The sequence below is a fragment of the Sipha flava genome, unplaced genomic scaffold (genome assembly GCF_003268045.1).
Source record: "Sipha flava isolate LNK unplaced genomic scaffold, YSA_version1 225_pilon_pilon, whole genome shotgun sequence".
Lineage (NCBI taxonomy): Eukaryota > Metazoa > Arthropoda > Insecta > Hemiptera > Aphididae > Sipha > Sipha flava.
Genome location: NW_020272859.1, coordinates 807,715 through 828,118, shown reverse-complemented (window position 1 = coordinate 828,118; position 20,404 = coordinate 807,715). Strand labels below are relative to the sequence as shown.

Here is a 20,404-nt window from a genome sequence, read left to right as displayed (position 1 = left end):
ACACACACACACACACACACACACACACACACACACACACACACACATATACATACGCATTAAAACACATCTCACCCTTTGTACTCCGTATGCACAAATAATAGGACCAAATAGTTAATACGCGTACAATATACATGAGTACGAGATGCGTTACTCGTATATGTGTATGCGTATGCGTGCCTTGGTATAAGTCTGTATAGTTACTGCAAGTCGTTTACCTGATAGAAGGGCTCCTTAGTCTCTATACCTTATACGGTGTGAAGGCGTGTAAAGTGAGTCACACACTGCAATACGTCCGCCGCCGACGTGAACGTACATAAATGGAATTATTATATATTATACTGTATATAACGTCTTCGTACATCGCCGCCATCACACCATTATTTATTTAACTTTTTTTTCATACAATTCTTTTATTCTTGAAGGTTTTTCGACGCCGCGTTGTATACTCGTACGTATGGTATGTAAATGACGGTGATACGCTGACTTACACTCGCGTTGAAGCAGTGACAACCCCTTTCATCCGTTACGTGATTGTTGCGCGCTGAGAAAAGTGTACGGGTGAAAAAAATAGAAAAACATTTGTCGAGCACGGGAACGCGTCGAGTGTTAAAATAAGAACCGTTTAGCGTGAGCATCACCTAAAATTCCATTAGAATAACACTTTATAAAACATTGAGTTTTGACAGACGATGCACATCGTTTTTGATGAGTACGTGAGACTCTAAACAATTGGTTTAGTGACTAATCACATCTTCAATGAACTTTTGTACACGGCAATACACATATTTTATCTAGACAAGTCTCTAAAACCCTAAATGGTATGTTGGTTGCGTTATTATATCTAACTCTACGCGCATTCACCCGTGGATTAAAATTATGGTGTACACTTTATTTGTCTGATTCGTGCATTACGTACGAGTTCATATTATTTTATAATATTATAAACTTACGATTCTAATAAATGTTTTATAACTGAGATTTTTAACTACAGTCTGAGTGAGTCATAGCCTGCTGTGTCTGAGAAACCTTATATCTTACGAAGAGCTGATACAAACCATGCTTTACTCAGTTGATCGTTTTTTTTATCAAATTCATGGTCCAATATTATCGGTTTTAAATCTCAGTTTATATTCCTTGAATAAATAATGATTTGTGTCAGTTTAACAATATACATTTTTCGAGAAAAAACAATGTATCTATAATATGCTCCGGTATCATGTCTATACTAATTGTATATTGTTGTCGTAGAATAAAAATAACAATTATAAGATATCATAATATAGCGGGCATTGTATAACAAATTTACAAGTCAGTGTATGATTTCCGTCGAAACGACCAAGTGACGATTTATGACGTATATACCAAAATTCATGTGTAGGTATGTGCCTAAATTTACTGAAAACTGAAGTCTATTATTTACCCGCAGATGCAGCGCATAAGCAAACCATATATTAAAGTTTGATAACCCATTCCATATATCTGCACTGGGCCGCCAACAATATATGCAGTATACAGTATAGTGTAATATGAGACGTTAATAGTCTGAAAATACAGATTGTGAGTTGTAGATTTTTGATGTCTCACTTTAAAAACAAAAAAGTATGTTGAAAAAATGAATAAAATAATAAATAATTCAAGTGATTATTTTATTATCACCTTATAATTTAATATTAATTAATTTAAATGCTGGGTGAAATCTGCAAAGAACATCAATCTGGCTATCCACTCCAAGTCAGATAATTCTTCATGTATTTGATTTTGCTCATCCAAAAACATCTTAATTCCATCAGAACATTCAATAAACATTTAGAGAACATTGCCACGACCAAGCCAGCGAATATTATTAAACATAACTAAACCTCTGTACATCGAATTTACTTCTTTTAATAGATTTTTAAATTTTCTTTTATTCAAGTCTCGCGCAGTAATGAAATTAACTATTTTAGTTACTAGTTTTATTGTAGAGTCAAATTATTTAAAATTATTTTTCGCACACAATACTTCTTGGTATATAATACAGTGAAAACCTAGCAGGGGATGCCTCACTTGTTTAGTAAATAAATTAATAAACCCTGATTATTTACCAGTCATGCTAGGAGCGCCACCAGTGGTAACAGAAACATCCTTGAAAAATCTACATTTGCCTTAGAAAGAGTATTTACAACTGCTTTGCAAATATCAGTTCCTTTTGTTTTTTCTTGCAATGAGACTAATTTAACCAACTCTTCTTTAATTTAATTACCAACAAAATATATAATGAATATAGATAATCGAGCTGAACCAGTAATATCAGTGCTCTCATCAAGACAAATTGAAAATACATTACACAACTTAAAATCTGCAAATTTTTGATTTGTGATATTTTCTGCAATTTTTAAAACCTAATTTTTACAGTATTTCTGGTTATGGATAAATAGTAACTTTATATGTTGCATAATTTTATCTCTATTAGAAAAATCTTCAAATAGAAATGATGTAGTTTCCAACATCAAATCTTTAATATATTTTCGATTGCTAAAGAACTTTCCACGCTTTTCAATAACATTTGATACAGCAAAACTTACGGCAATAAATATTGAATTACTACCCACAAACTTCAGTAAAGTATTTGTCTGCAAATTGCTGTTCTTAATTGCTTGTAGAATATATTCTTTTTGTTCTTCTTTTATTTTTTTCAAAAGAAAATTATGATTAGTTTTATAATGTCGTTTAATAGATGTTCTACATGCTATTGTGGTTGAACATAAAATACATACTGTTTTATCGCCTTTTTTTAACCATACCATAATTTTTAGTCTACGAATTTTGAAATTCTCTGCTATTATCACTACTAACATTTAATTCACTAAATTTTATTTATTTTTTTTTTTTTTGGTACAGACATATTAAATAATATTAAATAAAATATAATAATCACACACGAAACACGAAACACGCACAACGCATTTACAAATTGGTATACGTATTTATACTGATTAGTGTTTACTGAGGTAGGTTTATTACTTTCAATCAGAGACTAGAACCTATAGGTTTTTTCGGTCCCGGTTTCGGTTTTGGTTGTTCAATTAATTTTTTAAGAGTTCCGGTTTCGGTTTCGGTTTTTTAAAAGAGTAAGGGTTCTAGAACCGGTTAATTTCGGTTAAATCTGATTATTAGAGATTTATTAAAAAATAATATGAAATTGTTTATTTATTCTTGTTTAAATTGTAATTGTTTCATTTCATGAAAATAGAAGGTATTATGAATAATTAAAAAAATAATTCTAAATATATTAAATATATATATACATATATATTATATCAGCCTATTTCTTTATACTTCTTTGAGTTAGGTTAAGTTACTTTATTCCAACTCATAATAAGAATTTGTAAAATATTTTGTAATATTGTGAATTATTATGATTTGATGAAATAAATATCTTTAATTTAAATTAGGATTCAAAGTTAATACTGACTATTGTTGTAGATACAAATTTGTATAAACATTAATTATATTTAATACTTAATAGACAATATAGATGATATACTCATTGTAAATTGTAATATATATATATATATATATATATATATATATATATATATATATATTATATTTTAATATGTATGTTTATTAATATATTAATAAACATACAAAAATAATAATAATAATATTACAAATTTACTTATTATATGCATTACACAATATAATAAAAACATAAAAATATTTGACTTTTATTTCTCTGAATCGAAAATTGGACAAACAAAATAGTCATTACCATAGTTTTACTAGTCTAAATTAACCCTTTTGTAGTTAAGGTTAAGGTTTTTCATTTTTGGAAATAAAGGTTCCGGTCTCAGTTACGGTTCCTAAATTTTAAAGGTTAACTGGTTCCAGTACCGATTCTTTTCGGTTATGGTTTTGGTCCCTGCTCTCAATAAACGTAGATACCATACTAAACGCAAATAATATATAATATATAGATGTTATTATTTTATTTACAGATAAAATTGAATAATCGTTAATGACCGATAAAAGCCGTATGCTCAAAATATTTGTATCTATTATCTATAATATTAAATATTATATATTATTGTAAACATTTTCGCATGCCACCTCGGGCACGCGTGCCATAGATTTGCTATCCCTGTTCTAGGTGTTCTCTAACTGTACAATATTCGAACTTTTTTCATATTCTCACTTTAGTGGCCATACAACTATATAATATTATGATTTTATTATGCGCATTTTATATAGATAATTTAAGTGAACATAATATTATACAAGTAATTTTCCAACCACTAATAGTTCGTGAATAACGCAATTAAATGTATTTACAGACAGTGGGTGTATAATAATATATATAATGACGTTGTAGTCACTAGGCAGAGACGATTTGTAATTGGACGAGGAGAGAACTATAATATAAGAGCAGAATGCACTTTATATTATTCTTTACGGTCTGTACAGTTACACATCGGACGTATAATATAGGTACATTAATTTTTTTTTCTTGTGCATTTTATTTTTGTCTAATGACTTCCGTCCAATCCCCTCGGACAACTTTTGTCCATTAATTAATCAACGACTCTATTACGCAAATACTTACGTACCTATTCATAAACGAAACAAGTCAGTTGTCGTCACACCGTATTTACCTAACCTGCGTAGGTCCACTTCACGAACAACTACTAATTAATTTGTATTCATCTCGTCGTATATAATTTTGTTTACGATAATATATATATACTCATCTGGAACCACAAGCACTTGTACCCATGGACTGCGGAGGAGGGGGGAGCATGGTTGCAACGCAAAAATGTGTAAACATATGACCACCATGTGGCTGAAACTCCAGTTCACAGTTGGACAATATTATACTACTTTTGATGTTACCTCGTTGACAATAACAGGAAGAGGATAAATGTAAGAATTAACGCATTGTTTGCATTTATAATTAATATTTTGGGCTTCGTATTTACATTTATAAAGAGTAAACATCACAATGAACAAATGTCTATAAACAGTAAACAAAATCATATAGGATATTCTGAAAAAAACTATTATACATATGTGAAGAAATTGATACAATATGTTAGAATTCCTAATAAGATATTTTCACTATCAAATTTGTAAATTAACATTAATTGTTAAATAAATAAATAAATAATTTATCGTTCCGTCTTATGACTTGCCAGTATTTATTGAAGAAGTTTAAAAAAAAATTTCAACTTCTTTTCTACAAAAAATAATAGATTATGTATCATATAACTACGACTTATGTCTTAATCACGATTTTTGTATCTTAAACAACAGTTTCTGTCAAGATAATCAAGTAGTTCCACGTCGATTGTTAGGAATTAAGATTTATTCAAATTAGTAGCAACGATAAATGCAAGTAGATAGTCATATCATATATTGTGCTTGTATATTTACTTAACCGTAAAGTACTTCGCTCCCTCGTATACATTAATTGGTCGGAATTAATGCGTAAACGAATTAAGGTCTAAAAATGTTTATTTAATTTATAACGGTCTTTGTATAACATCGTTAATATCACATTATCTTACGGAGGGGCATATGCAATTCAGATCATACCTATTTCAGAGTAATTAATTTCAAATGCTTAAATTACATAGTAGCGAATACTGATGCAATATAACAACTCAATAATAAAATACAAACATGGTAAATAAACATCAATAGCTTACTATGATGTTATTAAGTATTTAAATACCTAATTTAAGTTATTAATTTTTAATAAACATATATAACTACTATAATATATAGATTTTCTCTAATAATTTATATTTTAAAATAAAAATTATGTTTTTAAGACTTAACCTATATGGCTTTAAGTGCTATAGAAGGTATTATTATTATACTTCAATCCAAGTGGCACATTGATTAGTTATTTTATAAAATTCATAATAATATTATGCATAGAATATTTATTTAAAAGATAACTCTTGATCAAATAATTATTTCCGATCGATTTATGACCTGTATAATGTAAATAATCATATGAAAATCTTAAATCCACTTTAAGTAATAATATCACATAATATAAAAATGTGTGCACGTTAATGCTATCAGCTAACGTACACATAAAAAGTAATAAAAAATATAAGAAGTATAAATATAAAAAGAATATATAAAAATAATAAGTAAATAACAAATAATAAAAAACAAAAAAAATTAAAAAAATACTTAACTAGTATAGAAAAGAGTAATTTTCAATTTCTCTTGGTATTTCATATTTAGCTTATTGAAATTACATGTAATTTTACATAAGGTAATGCCGCCATATCATATTACCTATATTATTATTCAACAATTACTAATGAAATAGAACACATTAAGTTATTGAAAATTATGGTATATATAATTATGTATATAATAATACATATAAAGTGTTTGATGGTATATATATTTATAAATATCGCATCCATTTAGTAAAATCGATATTTTCATGAGGTAGATGTCAATTTCATGAAGTATAACCATATCATGATAAATCATTTTATTTAGGTAATATTAAATAATAGTTGTTGGTTATGACTGTATACATTGTACAGGTATAGGTGATCATTGACCTTAGGTCGGTGAACTTGAAACTTAAAAATGACAATACACGTCTATATTAAAACAAAATACGTTATTATACATAAAAACAACATTATACTATAATTTATGCGACCATCAATTGTTATCGACTCCGGATATCATGAGATACCGTTCCGCAATCGTAATGATCGATGATGTTTTATATTTTCGTGTAAATTATTATTGTACCTAAATGACTGTCATAACGAGGTGCACTAATCCCCGTCCCATTTATGATCGGCTTGTTCTAACTAACATATTTCCCACCCGTAAATTAATTTATTTCTTCCCGGCCAAAATTATCCACGGTTAGTCAACCACCGTGTTTTTATTATATATATTTCTTCCGTCGTTATTGTCTTCTGCGTGAATCCTCTAGGTGTTGACAATAGTTTCGGTCGTTCAACTTGTTGTGTGACATATTTAATATATATTTTTATATTTTTGATGTATATGACACTAAATTTAAAAAAAAACCGTATACATTTGAGAGTTACGGAGATTTAGGAGATTAATCGTTCAGATTTGTATTAATTTACAAAATATACGACTGTATTTTACTACTACAATAACTGCAACAAATACACCATGAAATTGTTTATGTACATGGGGAGTGGACCGTCGTGTTTTGTCATAGATTTACAATTGGAAAAATAGAAGATAAAAATGATATGTATATAGATGTAGTACTAAATTAACTTTTTAAGTGGCGTAAAAATATTATTTCTTCATAATAACATCAATAATGTTGTAAAGCGTTTTAGTTATGGTATTTACTTCTATATTAAAACTATGAATATAATTTTCATCCTTATTTTCCAAAATTTGATTATCATATGTTAAATGATAATATAAATTTGTATCAGTTTTAATTATCATAAACATTTATAAATTAGGTATAGGTATGTTGTATTACAATACAAATATAATTTATAATTATTTTTGTGTATATATGTATTACAAAATTATTTGTGCAATTCTATTAAAAAATGTAATTAAATTAAATTTCATAAAAACAATAAATCATCTAGAGATTTATTTAAAAAAATTTTAAATACCATGACAGATATAAGAACATTTTTAGTAACATTTGAATTGCTTTTGAATATAAATAGTTATTTTTATTTAAACTTCTTCTATAATTAAGGAATAATTTTTCATTGTTTCCAAATATGAAATTATAATAAAACATTATCTTTCATCAAAGTAAATGTATAGCAAAACAATTATCTAAAATTATCAAAACCCAATCTTTTGTATCCTGTCCATGAAATTACTTTTTCTTTTTTTATAATTTTCAATTGTTATACGGAAATTACGTACAGGAATGTATTATAATTCATAATTAACCATCATATTAAACTTCTTCGTTAAAATGATTTTTACCGAAAAACAAAATGTTTTGAGTAAATAAAAATTTAGTTTAGACATCATTATACGGATTATAAAATGTAAATGGTTTAAAAATATATATTTATCGCCTGAGTATATATAAGTGAATTAAAATATAATTAATATATAACTACAGTCAGGGGTGGATTTGAATCTTGTTTAAGAGGGTTGAATACTAGAAGCCGTAATAATATTATCTTAAAATAGTCAAAATAATATGCTAATATTCTCTTAGAAAAATGAAAATATTTTTCCAATATTCTTTAAAACCATAATAAAATAAAAAACATAAATAAAAAACTAATATAAATAGGTATATAATAAAAAAATTTACACCTTAAAAAAAATTTAGGTAACTAAGTAACTCATGTTATATTTTATATATTTTATTCAATAAGATTAATGATGTATTTTTAATGTAGAACATTTTTGAAATCAGTTGACAACAATATTCTATTCCATGTGCTCTGGTGTCATGGACTCTGAGGTCCCTTAAAATGTTTTTATAAGTACTGAAAAAATATTCGACATCAAGAGTAGTTATAGGAGCATGTTGCAAATCAGTTATCATGGCGTTGAAAAATTATTTCTAATTTGTACTTCATTATTATCATTCAAAACTTTTGTTAATTTTTCAATATCAATAGTAACGAATATATTATTATATTTAAGCTATTGTAACACAAAGTATCGAAAATCTATATAATTAATCGATATATTCTCTAATATTCTTCATTAATCAAAATATTATTTTATCTTGAAATATTCTCGAATATTAAATAAAAAAAAATATTGCCATTAACTTACACTTTTCAAGATTCGTAGAGATTTCGAGCCCTGTTCGACTGCAATAGAATCAAAAAAATTATGCATTGAATATAATTCCGACCTCTAAGTATTATTTTTGTTACTATTATATCTGTATGACTTTATATCTATATAAAAAATATAAATTAAATCTATGATAAGATAAGGCTTAAGGGGGGGGGGAGGTACAACGTCACCCCCATCGTTCATAAATTTGTCCTTGGCTATGAACTACAATCATGTTAATTTTTAATTTTAGTTAATTCTTTTAACAAAATTGTCAGCGTTAACGTCTCTAATGCTGAACTATAAGGTATTAAAGTGATACATTAGAAGACTTCTAAAAAAAAAACTTAGTATTTTTGGCAATATTAATATAATGTTGATAATAAACAAATTCTTGTCACCCTTTTTATTTGCCACGAATTATTAATCTCTTTTATTTTATTAAATAATAAAAAAATAAATCATTTTTTAAATTAATGCGATTACAGTCATTAATTACTTTAAAATTATCATTTAGGGATATTATGAGGGCCATGTGAAGGAGGCGCCCTTATCTGCACTTAATATGCTATTTGTGCCCAGTGGCCCTCAAAAAAAAAATTATGCCCCGGGGCGCTGAAATGTTTGACACGGATATTATACAGTAATAATTAGTAAATTAACATTTATATGTAAACCATATGATAAATTACTGTCAAAAAGAGTGGATCATTTATTTCTATAAAATATTTTATGATGTAAATATGCAGTAAAATCCATATTTGTATGATTTTTGATTGACCAACGTTTAAAATTTTGTTTTGTTGACTGCTATTCATTAACTTTTTAACTATAGTCGCCATCAACTAGTTTTGTAAAGGAATGTTATTTAAGCGGCAATAAAATAAATAACCGCACATGAATTACGTTTAATCTAATTTATTTTTAATTATTTTCATTACTATTACTTTAATATACACTCATGAAACACGTACAATGTTCTACAATGTACAGCTCATAAAATAATCGTATGTACGGTCTTACGGTTTGATGGTACGTGGCGGCACGTGGTAGGAGTTATCCGCACACCGGCCGGGCAGAGCTGGTCACATTCTATTTTCCCGACCGTGCCCGGGGAGTGGGGATCGTGTCTGTTTTTCCGGCGGTCTCTATGTAACCGGTTTTCCCGTAGGATTTCCACCGAGCCGTGATCGTCTAGTGGTTAGGACCTTGCGTTGTGGCCGCAATAACCCAGGTTCGAATCCTGGTCACGGCACAGAAAATTTTTTTGCGGAATACAGCCGCGAACGAAACGCAAAAGGAGAACGGCTGCACGGTCGGATCACGGGGGGAAGTGCGTGAGATTTTCCGCGCGAACGTAGCCGGGAAAAACGTCCGAGTAGAATGGGCTAGAGCCGACGGCGACGGTACCGACCGAGACACCGGTCTTTGCCCGCCACCGGTGTGTTTCTGTGCGTTCCTACCCGTTCGCCTGGTTTGCGTTCGTACCATTGTATGATAAAAACAATACATATTTTCGTGTACTATAAATCCATATTTTTTTTTTAAATTATTACGGGTCGCTACCGGTCGTCTCGATACATCCGTCCAAACGATTTGCTCCAGATAGTATAATTATTTTTAAAAACATCAACATCAGGTGGCTAGTTAAGCGGGGTTAAGGGAATCTACTTCATTACTTCAACGTGTTTTAAGAGAGTTTTCCGATCTTGAATTTTTGTTACGAATGATACTACTTATGCATTTTGCATATTTCATCATCCAAAGGAGCACAATATTACAAAAATGATCGAATCTGTTATAGAAAGACGGTACGTCGTTATTGGTACGGAGTAGGTACCAGTTATTTACCACTTTCTATCGCCGTACAATAAAATTCATAATCGAGCAATAAGCATCAAATTAAGTTGCCATAATGTTAATTCGTCACACAGGATGACATCCATGCATTACCTTATGGACAATAAGCAATCATTGGTACGGACAGACATTTGAATTTCAGTTAATGTACACGTTTAGTGTCTCAGCACGTAAACCATCGGAAGGCGCGGCGCGGCAGATGTATTAAAGCTTTTTCGTGTCGCCCGCACCGTAACGAAAATAACTTCAATCACTATTTTTGAAAATATTTTTGATAATAATTATAAATAGGTACCATGAATAACTCTGAGATACATATACACAAAATACTTGAAACAACGGCGCAGGGGTAAAATATCGATTCCCATGGTAATATACAAACGTGTTATAACTTCTATAAATAATGCCTTTAAAATGTAAAATCATTACTCTATAGATTTTAAACGAGCTTAACCGGGACTAAGCCATCCAGACAAAACTGAAATGATTATAGTTGAAATTAAGAATTTTTCATAAAATATTGTACGAGTAGTCGGATCGAACCAATCCTTTACCTATTTTTATACGATAAGACCGGACCGGACTAGACCGTGGTCCAGTCTGGTCTTGACTGAACTGATGTACACCTATACAGCACTATAATATACCAATGTGCGTATGTATAAGAGCGTGAGCCAGTTTTAAATTTAAAATGTTGTGGTTGAAAACATATTTTACCAGTGTTAAAAATAATTAATACCAGACTAGGAAGTAAAATGATTTTTGACCGTGGAAAAAGTAAGTATAAGCGTAAAAATAATTTCTAGCGCGACCAGAGCATTGAGACACCTAACCTTTTGATGCACGTATTATTTTTAAATTGTAATAATGCATAGCGTGTGTAATGAGTATTTAATATTTAAATTATGATATTGAACATTATAATACACAATATTTATTACTACAAATCCACAGTCTTATGTTCATGTTGATTAAAAAACGCCTTAAAGCAAAACGTTACCGTAATATTATTATAACATTGTGCTAATAAAACATCGGTATAAAAAAAAAAAAAAGAATTTTATTTATTAAAGATAATTTATCACGGACATTTTATGTATTTAAACTCGAAAAAATTTACATAAAATAAAAAAAACGCATACAGGTATCAGATTACCGATACTTATGTGTGTGTAAAGTTAAGACAAGTAACACCTAAGTACCTATGCTATAAATTTTATAGATAGGCTTGTTAAGCGGTTTTTACTTATATTTTCATACATGTTCACAAATGTATTCGTACTGGAATACCGGTTTTTTTTTTGATTTATACAACACTGCCGTACGTACATATTTACAGATATTTTTAGGATTTATTAATTCAATAGTAAAGATAATACTTCATTGAGTTGGTGTTGTAGGAAACAATCGGTTTATACCTAGTAGGTATTATTTACTTAATAATAAAATATGCTGGCTATAATCACAGGAACGTTTCAGGGGAGGGGTGCTAGACAAAACAAACTACCCGGTGAAATCTAATTGTTAAATAATATCAATCGCCCCAGAAAAAATGTATTTCATGTTTTCATAATTTCATAAAACCATTTAAAAATGCTCGAAAATGATCAGTACTTTTTATAAATTGGTTTTAACTTTATAACGTGTATTAAAAAAAAAAAAAATTCTTTGCATTTTAACGATTCACATTATAAATTGTTAAATGCATTTAATGCACCCCTAGCGGAACCAGTATTCAACCGAGGAGTGACAAGGAAACACAAATATAGGGTTCTCATTGTTATTTTTTTTTAAATAAATTCACAACTCACTAAGTAATTTTTATAGGTACCTATTCAGTACATATTTATAATGTGACATGCATTAAGCAGATATAAAAATAAAAATAATATTAGGGATTATTAACGATTAACTAAATTATTTAACGAATCATATGATTATTGTTTAGTTATTAGATTGTTCCATTGACTACATACCTATTCAGTATGCATCATATATTATTCATGGAGTTAGAATACCTAAATTATGTTTATTTTCATTAAATTGATGAAGTGCTATAAAAAAAACTGTAGGTATTTTTTTTTTATTATTTTAAAATTTTTTTGCCATTATATCATCTAAACTTAGGTAGTTTTAAATTTTGATCATTTGTAAATTAAAAATCTGTATTATCTAAGAATTAATAAGCGAACTCTTTTTTTTTCAAACTTTGTATTAGTATAAATTATAGTATTATTGTATTATACTCACGTTCCATTTTAAATATACATTGACTGATTAAATATACTAAATATACTTCGTCGATGTCTTATATTTATTATGTATGGGTGATACGAACGATAATAATACATTAACATTCATAATATTTAGTGATTAGACATTTTTATTAATATATAAGCTGAATTGATTTTACCACGTATCTACGATTAATTTTTTCATCCCTTTTTATCTATCTGATCAAGGTAAGCAACCATATAACAAATGACTGGGCAAATGTCAAGCGCGAGCTGGTTTCCTATATTATATTGTATTCATGATTTTCATTCTCTCTGTAACCTTGTTGTCGATTGAACGAGAAAAATAAAAATATTTTCTTAGATTTTAACTGCATTTTAGGCTTTGTCTTTAAATGTCTTAACCATAGGGTTTATCTCCACCCAGCCGTGATCGTCTAGTGGTTAGGACCTTGCGTTGTGGCCGCAATAACCCAGGTTCGAATCCTGGTCACGGCACAAATTTTTTTTGCAGAAAATCTCTGAAGAAAATAGAAAGGAAAATCGCCACCATAACACTCCTATCCCTCCCTCGTTATTCTCTTCCCGACCGTCACTAACATTTTCTCAGATACTATATGTGCACGTCTACTATGTTGTAACAAAATGTATAGTATTTTAAACGCCGACGGTTTCTTTTTTCCTAAAACTACCCTTGCGCACAAATAAAATGTAACTCCATTAGGAAGGCTTATTATCTTAAATTTAAATATTTTATTAATTAAGATATTTTCAAATGTAATATTATGAAATATTGGGTCGTGGTAAAAATGTAAATAACATATTGTTTGTAATATTTATGGTTTTTCCGGATAAAATTTTTTCACAAATTCATAACTAAAAATAATGTATTTACTGACTCATAAAATGAAGGTATATATGTATCAAAAGTTATATTATTTTTAACTTAAAAAATATTAATAATTCATCCAGTAGACTGCAGGTTATTGAAATTAATTTTTAAAGTGCTCTTATAAGAATTATGAAAATGAAATTCAGAATAAATGCTCAATAAAAAAATGAATTTTTACAAAATTATCCTCGTGTTACAATTATTGGTTTGGACATACATTTTATTGTTAAGTTTTCGATTATGTCATTACATAAAATATATATACGAGCACATATATTTATTAATTTGTATGACTATAATAATAATAGAAAATATAGGATTTTTTAATATTTGTCAGATATTTGTTGAAGTGTTCATTTTTAATAAATTAAATTAATATTTATATTAATTACCCTTTGATAGTAGGTAACAGTCAATATATATAATTAATTAACTTGGTTTCCATGTGTACTGAAGTGTAAAACCGATTAAATTGTATTTTAATAAATTGCTATAAAATTACAATGTGATAACATTTTGAATAGTGTTTCGATTTTTTTTTCAGTTCAATACAAAGTGAATTGCAACGATGAATATATGACCGTCGATGTTAAAAAAACTGATGATATCAAGAGCATTTATCTGAATCAAATGAAATATTATCCAGGTACTGTAAATATATTCGTGGACTAAAATAATATGAAATTATTTATAAAAAAAAAAAAACCAAAAAAATTAGGAACTCAATGACGAATTGGAAAATTCTTCTTCTCTTTAATTTCGTATATTTATTTTAATTTCGTATATTTTTTGTTTTCTTCAATAGAACTTGCTTGTCAACCAATTTTTGAAAAAAATCTTATTCAATTCAAACTGTCATTACGGGACGTGTTTCAATGCGGTCTGACTAAAGTGACCAATCAAGGAACCGTAAGAGCTCAAAACGTATTTTCTTAGTTGTTTGAAAGAAACTACACATTATATCTCGCGTTCTTAGGGCACGATTACGTACTACCATCAGATAGTGATAGAGAAACACGACGGCGTCAACGACGGACTTAAGTCGTTCGTGAACGTGAAGTGCTGGTTTTCCGGAAACAAAAATCACACATTGACCAGGAGAAACGTGCTTCCTGCTGGGTTCCAAGAACCAGAGTAAGTACTGAAGTGCGATGTGTGCATTGACTGTTAATTGAATATACGTCATATTATCCATTGCTTATTACGTATATTTTACGCAACGCCATGTAATTAAATACTATTAAGTAGGTACTATAAAATACGTTTAATTACTTAACGTATTAGGTTACTGTAAACAGAACAATTGTCTAGAAATAATCTACATAGTTTATTAGCGAACGCAGTCATTTTAAGAATCTTGGCTACAGAAATGGCGAAAAAAAAAATCAACAGTATTAATTTAATATACAAATAATAATTTGATTATGTTCGAAAATAATTTTGGTAGGATATTAATTTTTTTTTTTGTCACTTTATTTTCATTGCCAAAAAAAAATAGTTTTAGGTAAATATTTTTTTTAAACACACTCTTCTGCCATACATAATATCGTTTTTAACAACCGTAATTATATATACTATGTACAATTACGATTGTTAAAAATGATTGTTTTTCGCAATATTCAAAATTGATGTATAAAATCCGTTATTTTGTTTACAATATAGTATACTCGTATATCTTTTAAAAAATACGTTTTATATTATTATTATACAATTGCATGGTTATTTCATGTTAATTTGTATGATTTGTTTGTGAACGTTACTCAATCATCAAATCGGTACCTGATCAGATACGAACTGTAATATTATAATATAGGCTATTAAATCATTAGCGATGCAATGTATTCTAATTTCGTAATCATAAAAACACTACTAGACGTATCCGTACAATTATGTTTTATTGGATACACACCACTGACTTATAACACGATCACTCACAAATCACACTATCTAACCCGCACGTGCCCATCGATGTGTATAATTGAACAACGACGATTTATTTGTTTGTATTTATTACGTTACAATTCCAGATGTTGAATATTCAATCGAGCAATACGTAATAATATAATTGCATTAAACATGTAAACGCCAAATCGCGTCAAGTACGCTATGATTTGTTAGTAACGTGTGGATTAAAAAAAGAACGCTGGCAGGTAAAACATACTGCATGTACCCAAAACGACACAATAATAAGTATTTGTGGACAAAATCATCAAATCATACATTATATACATTTATATTTTATAAACGCATTTTTTCTCTCTAAAACTACTAGATACTCCTGGAAACTTTCAGTTTGGCCCCAATATAATTATTTTGTAGATACAGTGTTACATAATATAGGTCATCTCCAAAGGCATTATTATACATTCAATATAGTCTTATAATATATAAATATAAATTTAATATATTACATATGAATCAAAGTGAATACGAGTTTTCACTTATCCTCAGGCTATATAAAGAACTTATTTTTCAGTTCTAAATATTACTTTACATTATTAAATGCATATTTAACATTACAGTTGACGTTGCTTAAAATTATAATAATATGCTTACCGTGGTTCTGACGTGTACAGGGACTTGGAGATAACCACTTCGCTGACGGAGAACGCACCGATTCCCATGCTCAAGGTTGGCGTACGTCAGGGTGGCAGCATCGTAAACGGTGAACTTAACGTCAATCCGGGCACTCCGTTGCAAATGGAAATCTACCTAGACAAGGACAGTGCTCCTATTTACGGGTTACTAGTGAGCTACATGCAAGTGACGGACACCAAAGCGCAGGAGGAAACCATCATATTCAACGGGTAAACGAACGCCATTTCAGGAAAAAAATACAAATATAACGTGATAATAACATAATATTATGCAAATGTTCGGCGATTTATTTTACGCATAACAGATCTCAGGATCGATTGTATAATACAATTTTCGTAATTCATACTTATAGCTGTTCGGTCGATCCTTACCTGTTCGAAAACTTCAATACGGTAGACGGCGATTTTCTGACTGCGAAATTCAGAGCGTTCAAGTTTCCAGAGTCGACTTACGTGCAATTCAAAGGCACCGTTAACGTCTGTCTAGACAAGTGCAGAGGGGTTGGTAACATAATATATTTTATCGTTATGATGTATAAACTTGTATATGATACGTATAAATTACTCGGTAGATTTGATGGAGTTTTAATTCCTAACGATCGTCGGTTCGTGAAACCAACAAAAAATAATTCTATAATAATTACACGTGGGTAGAAATGTTCAATTTTTTTTCCACTAACTTCATCATGCACCAGTAAAGTTTACTAAATGAGACAATGTTTACAACTATATGGTACATTTTTTATTTTTTTGTTCATCTCAATAAATGCATATTTAAATTATATTTTTTCAATGATTATAATAATATTGTATTGTGTGAGTTAACGCTGAAAAGAAAAAGTATACTATAATTTAAAATAGATACACATTATTATATGTAACAAATAAATGTAATACTATGTATCAACTACATTAGCTTTAAATAAAAACATAATGTTTTAACTTGGTAACGAGATTGTACATTTTATTCGCTACGTTTAGTCGATTCTAATGATACCAAAGCACGGTTTGTTAAACATAATATGTTGTATATATATGCATTATATTTCATTAAAAACAAATCATGATGAACGTATAATGCGAATAAAGAGAAAAACATATGTCATTATCTTAATAAAATAACCGATTTGAACAAAGTGATAAAAAGAAGTAATTGATATAAAGAATTTGATCTTGGTAGTATTTAAAAATGTATTACTCTTAATAATAAGATACGTTAGCATACTGTAGCAGGATACGTTTTATTATTTCGCATAATTAATTTTATAACAAAATATATAAAAGTAGAAGTTAAAAATATACACCTGTACACAACCACTCAAGTATATTTTATCTGTATATTCATATCGTACAAATAACGAACTGCAGTCGTATGTACTATGTAATCAATTACCCAATAGAAAATTCTATAGATTACATACAAGAACAGGTGACTCTTTATTTTAAAAAAGAAATAAATTATAATTATAATTATAAAAATAAATAATTTACATAAATACCAGCTGTAATCTGATAGACGGCTATCATTAGATTACATTGCGTTTATATAGTGGAAAAACACGTTTTTTGAATCAAGTTTTAAATAATTCACAGTGCGCAAGTAATAGAAGAAAATTAATATAATCATTAAAACTTTATACATTCAATTAAAGTTTTTTTTATTTTAGTAAAATTGTATTCAAATAATTTTATTTTATTTAGTTTTGGTTAATCGTATGATCACATATGTAATTCAGAGCAAAATATTAACATCGATTTTCAGATAAAATCAATTTTATTCTGATTTTTGGTTATTTTTTATCAGAATTTTAGATTCGATATGTGCATTTTAATTTCGGATCTAATCTGTCTGTTTATTTTGGCTTACATTAATGGGTAACATCTAAAAACAGGTAGTCTATATGATTAACCATTTAAGACAAAAAAAAAAATATAAAAAAAATACCCCGTAAAATTGTGCAGGATATGATCCAAACATGATTTTTTCATGCTTATTAAAATAATAATTTTATTAATAAGTCATTACACTGATAATGAGTATAAGTTTAATCATTAAAATGTAAATTATCTACGTATCGGATGGGTGTGTTATTGCTCGTTCGAATTAATATTTTATATAAAAATTTCCGATATCTAGTAATAAAATCACACTTAAATACTGCAGTATTTTTATGTAATTTATTTAGTGAGCCGTTAAAAAAATAATATGGTTGAATGAACAACATTTTACAAATCAAACAATTATTCTAAACTCTTAAAAATACTTATAAATGTTGAGTATAGAAGAAAACTTCGGGCCAGGGTGGTCTCAAAATTGATAATTGTCATAAAACACTATCTAATGGTAAATACGTTACAGTATTATAAAATTAATTTGTTTGTATTATTAGGTGGACTGTAGCAACGGTAAAGTGGGTTACGGAAGAAGAAAGCGAGAAATCAGTGGTATCCCACCTGACCCGAACAAGGTGTACGAAGTGTCCATGACCACGTTCATCAAGGTGGATTATAAAAACGAAATGGCTCGAGAAAAAGGTAAAACAATCAAATCACTCGGAGTTGCTGAATCCGTGGTTATTAATGATTTTTTGTGGAATTTTTTAGTGTTATTATTGTACAGAAATATAAGAATAAAAAGGCTTATGATAAATAATACAAATATTAGGGTTTCTAAATATACGTGTAAATAATAAAAATACGTTTGTTTTATTCACACGTGATCTGGATATCCGAGTGACCGTAAACTCGTGTAAAAATTACCCGCGTATTATCAAACGGTATTAAATGCACGGGTTTTTAATTTCATAACACTCATAAAGTATTACTTATAGTTTTAATACCAGCAGTAAACCGTAACCGCGTTATTTCTAACCCGTTTTAATTTCACTTGCAGTCAAATTGGAGATTGACACTACCGACGAACGGAACCAGACCAACTCCAACGCTTTGGACATCAAACCCAAAGGCAACGTTCGGAACGCCGACGGCACCGACCATATGCGAGTCGACACCGAAGAGATCCGTGAAGAGCTCAAATACACTTTACTGGAGGCAAACTATGGCCATCGTCTCGGACCTTACGCCATCGCCGTTGTCACGTCTGCTTTACTATTGATCTTGAACGTCTACATGACTGCGCACGTCTAAAGGACACAAGCAATTTTTCAGAATTAACAATCCTTTAACCTTATTAACTTTTGTCTCTTTATATTATTTATGTAAAATACGATCGTTTAAGACAATAATAATTAGGTGTCCAAATTTCACCAAGGTTAGAGTGTCACACTTTATCACATGTATATTGAAATATTTGTTCGTGTCTCATAAAAAAAAAAAAAAAACATCAATTACTCCATAAAAATTTATAAATGCACAATGTGCATAGTTTGTATTATGGTTATTAATTTTTAACGTTAAGTTTATAATTTCAATACACCTGGTTAGAAAAAATTTATCAAAGACAAAGGTACCAAATATTATTGTATTTGAATCGATTTTGAACTAAAATGAATTTTTATTTTAGTTTACAACAAATTAATTCTAATTAATTGTACTTTTTATACGATTTGCTCATAAATGAATAAGTTATTTTTTTTAAAAAACTCAATAATGATAATTTTTGTACGATTATTCATTATTTAATTTTTTGTTCTAAGGATTAAGAATTACTAATAACCTTTTCTTTATATTAGTATAATTTATCTTAATTAATTAACTGTAATAATTGATCATCAAGTATAACATGTACTTATAATAATGAAACATGGTGCATAATATAGTTAAATTAATAATATTTTTAACACATACAATTTTACTTTAACATTTTATTTAGTAAAATTTAAACTGAATGTATTTTCTCTTTTCAATAACTGTGATAATTGTATTATTGAATAATGTATTATTTTATTATTAAAAATAACTTCACTATAAAAAATATAAGTGTGTTTTTACTTATCTATATTTAAAGATAATATGAAATTATCGTGATTTTTACATTAATATTTTGTTCAGATTAAATGATATAAATAATA

The 20,404-nt window shown here is 28.6% G+C and overlaps 1 protein-coding gene and 2 non-coding genes across 3 annotated transcripts in view; all 3 read left to right on the top strand.

Annotated features, from left to right (window-relative positions):
- The window catches only part of LOC112683417, a 53,226-nt gene extending 33,501 nt beyond the window's left edge, over positions 1-19,725 (top strand). The window contains exons 2-8 of the mRNA XM_025554455.1: positions 14,321-14,422; positions 14,582-14,685; positions 14,753-14,910; positions 16,353-16,583; positions 16,727-16,874; positions 18,764-18,908; positions 19,267-19,725. Of these exons, the coding sequence (XP_025410240.1) occupies positions 14,321-14,422; positions 14,582-14,685; positions 14,753-14,910; positions 16,353-16,583; positions 16,727-16,874; positions 18,764-18,908; positions 19,267-19,520 (1,142 nt within the window). The 3' untranslated portion in view covers positions 19,521-19,725. The remainder of the gene's footprint in view (positions 1-14,320; positions 14,423-14,581; positions 14,686-14,752; positions 14,911-16,352; positions 16,584-16,726; positions 16,875-18,763; positions 18,909-19,266) is intronic.
- Trnah-gug lies at positions 9,974-10,045 on the top strand. Its single transcript has one exon. It is a non-coding gene; the product is annotated as a tRNA-His (tRNA).
- Positions 13,311-13,382, top strand: Trnah-gug. The gene has a single exon. It is a non-coding gene; the product is annotated as a tRNA-His (tRNA).
- Positions 19,726-20,404: the final 679 nt, after the last annotated feature.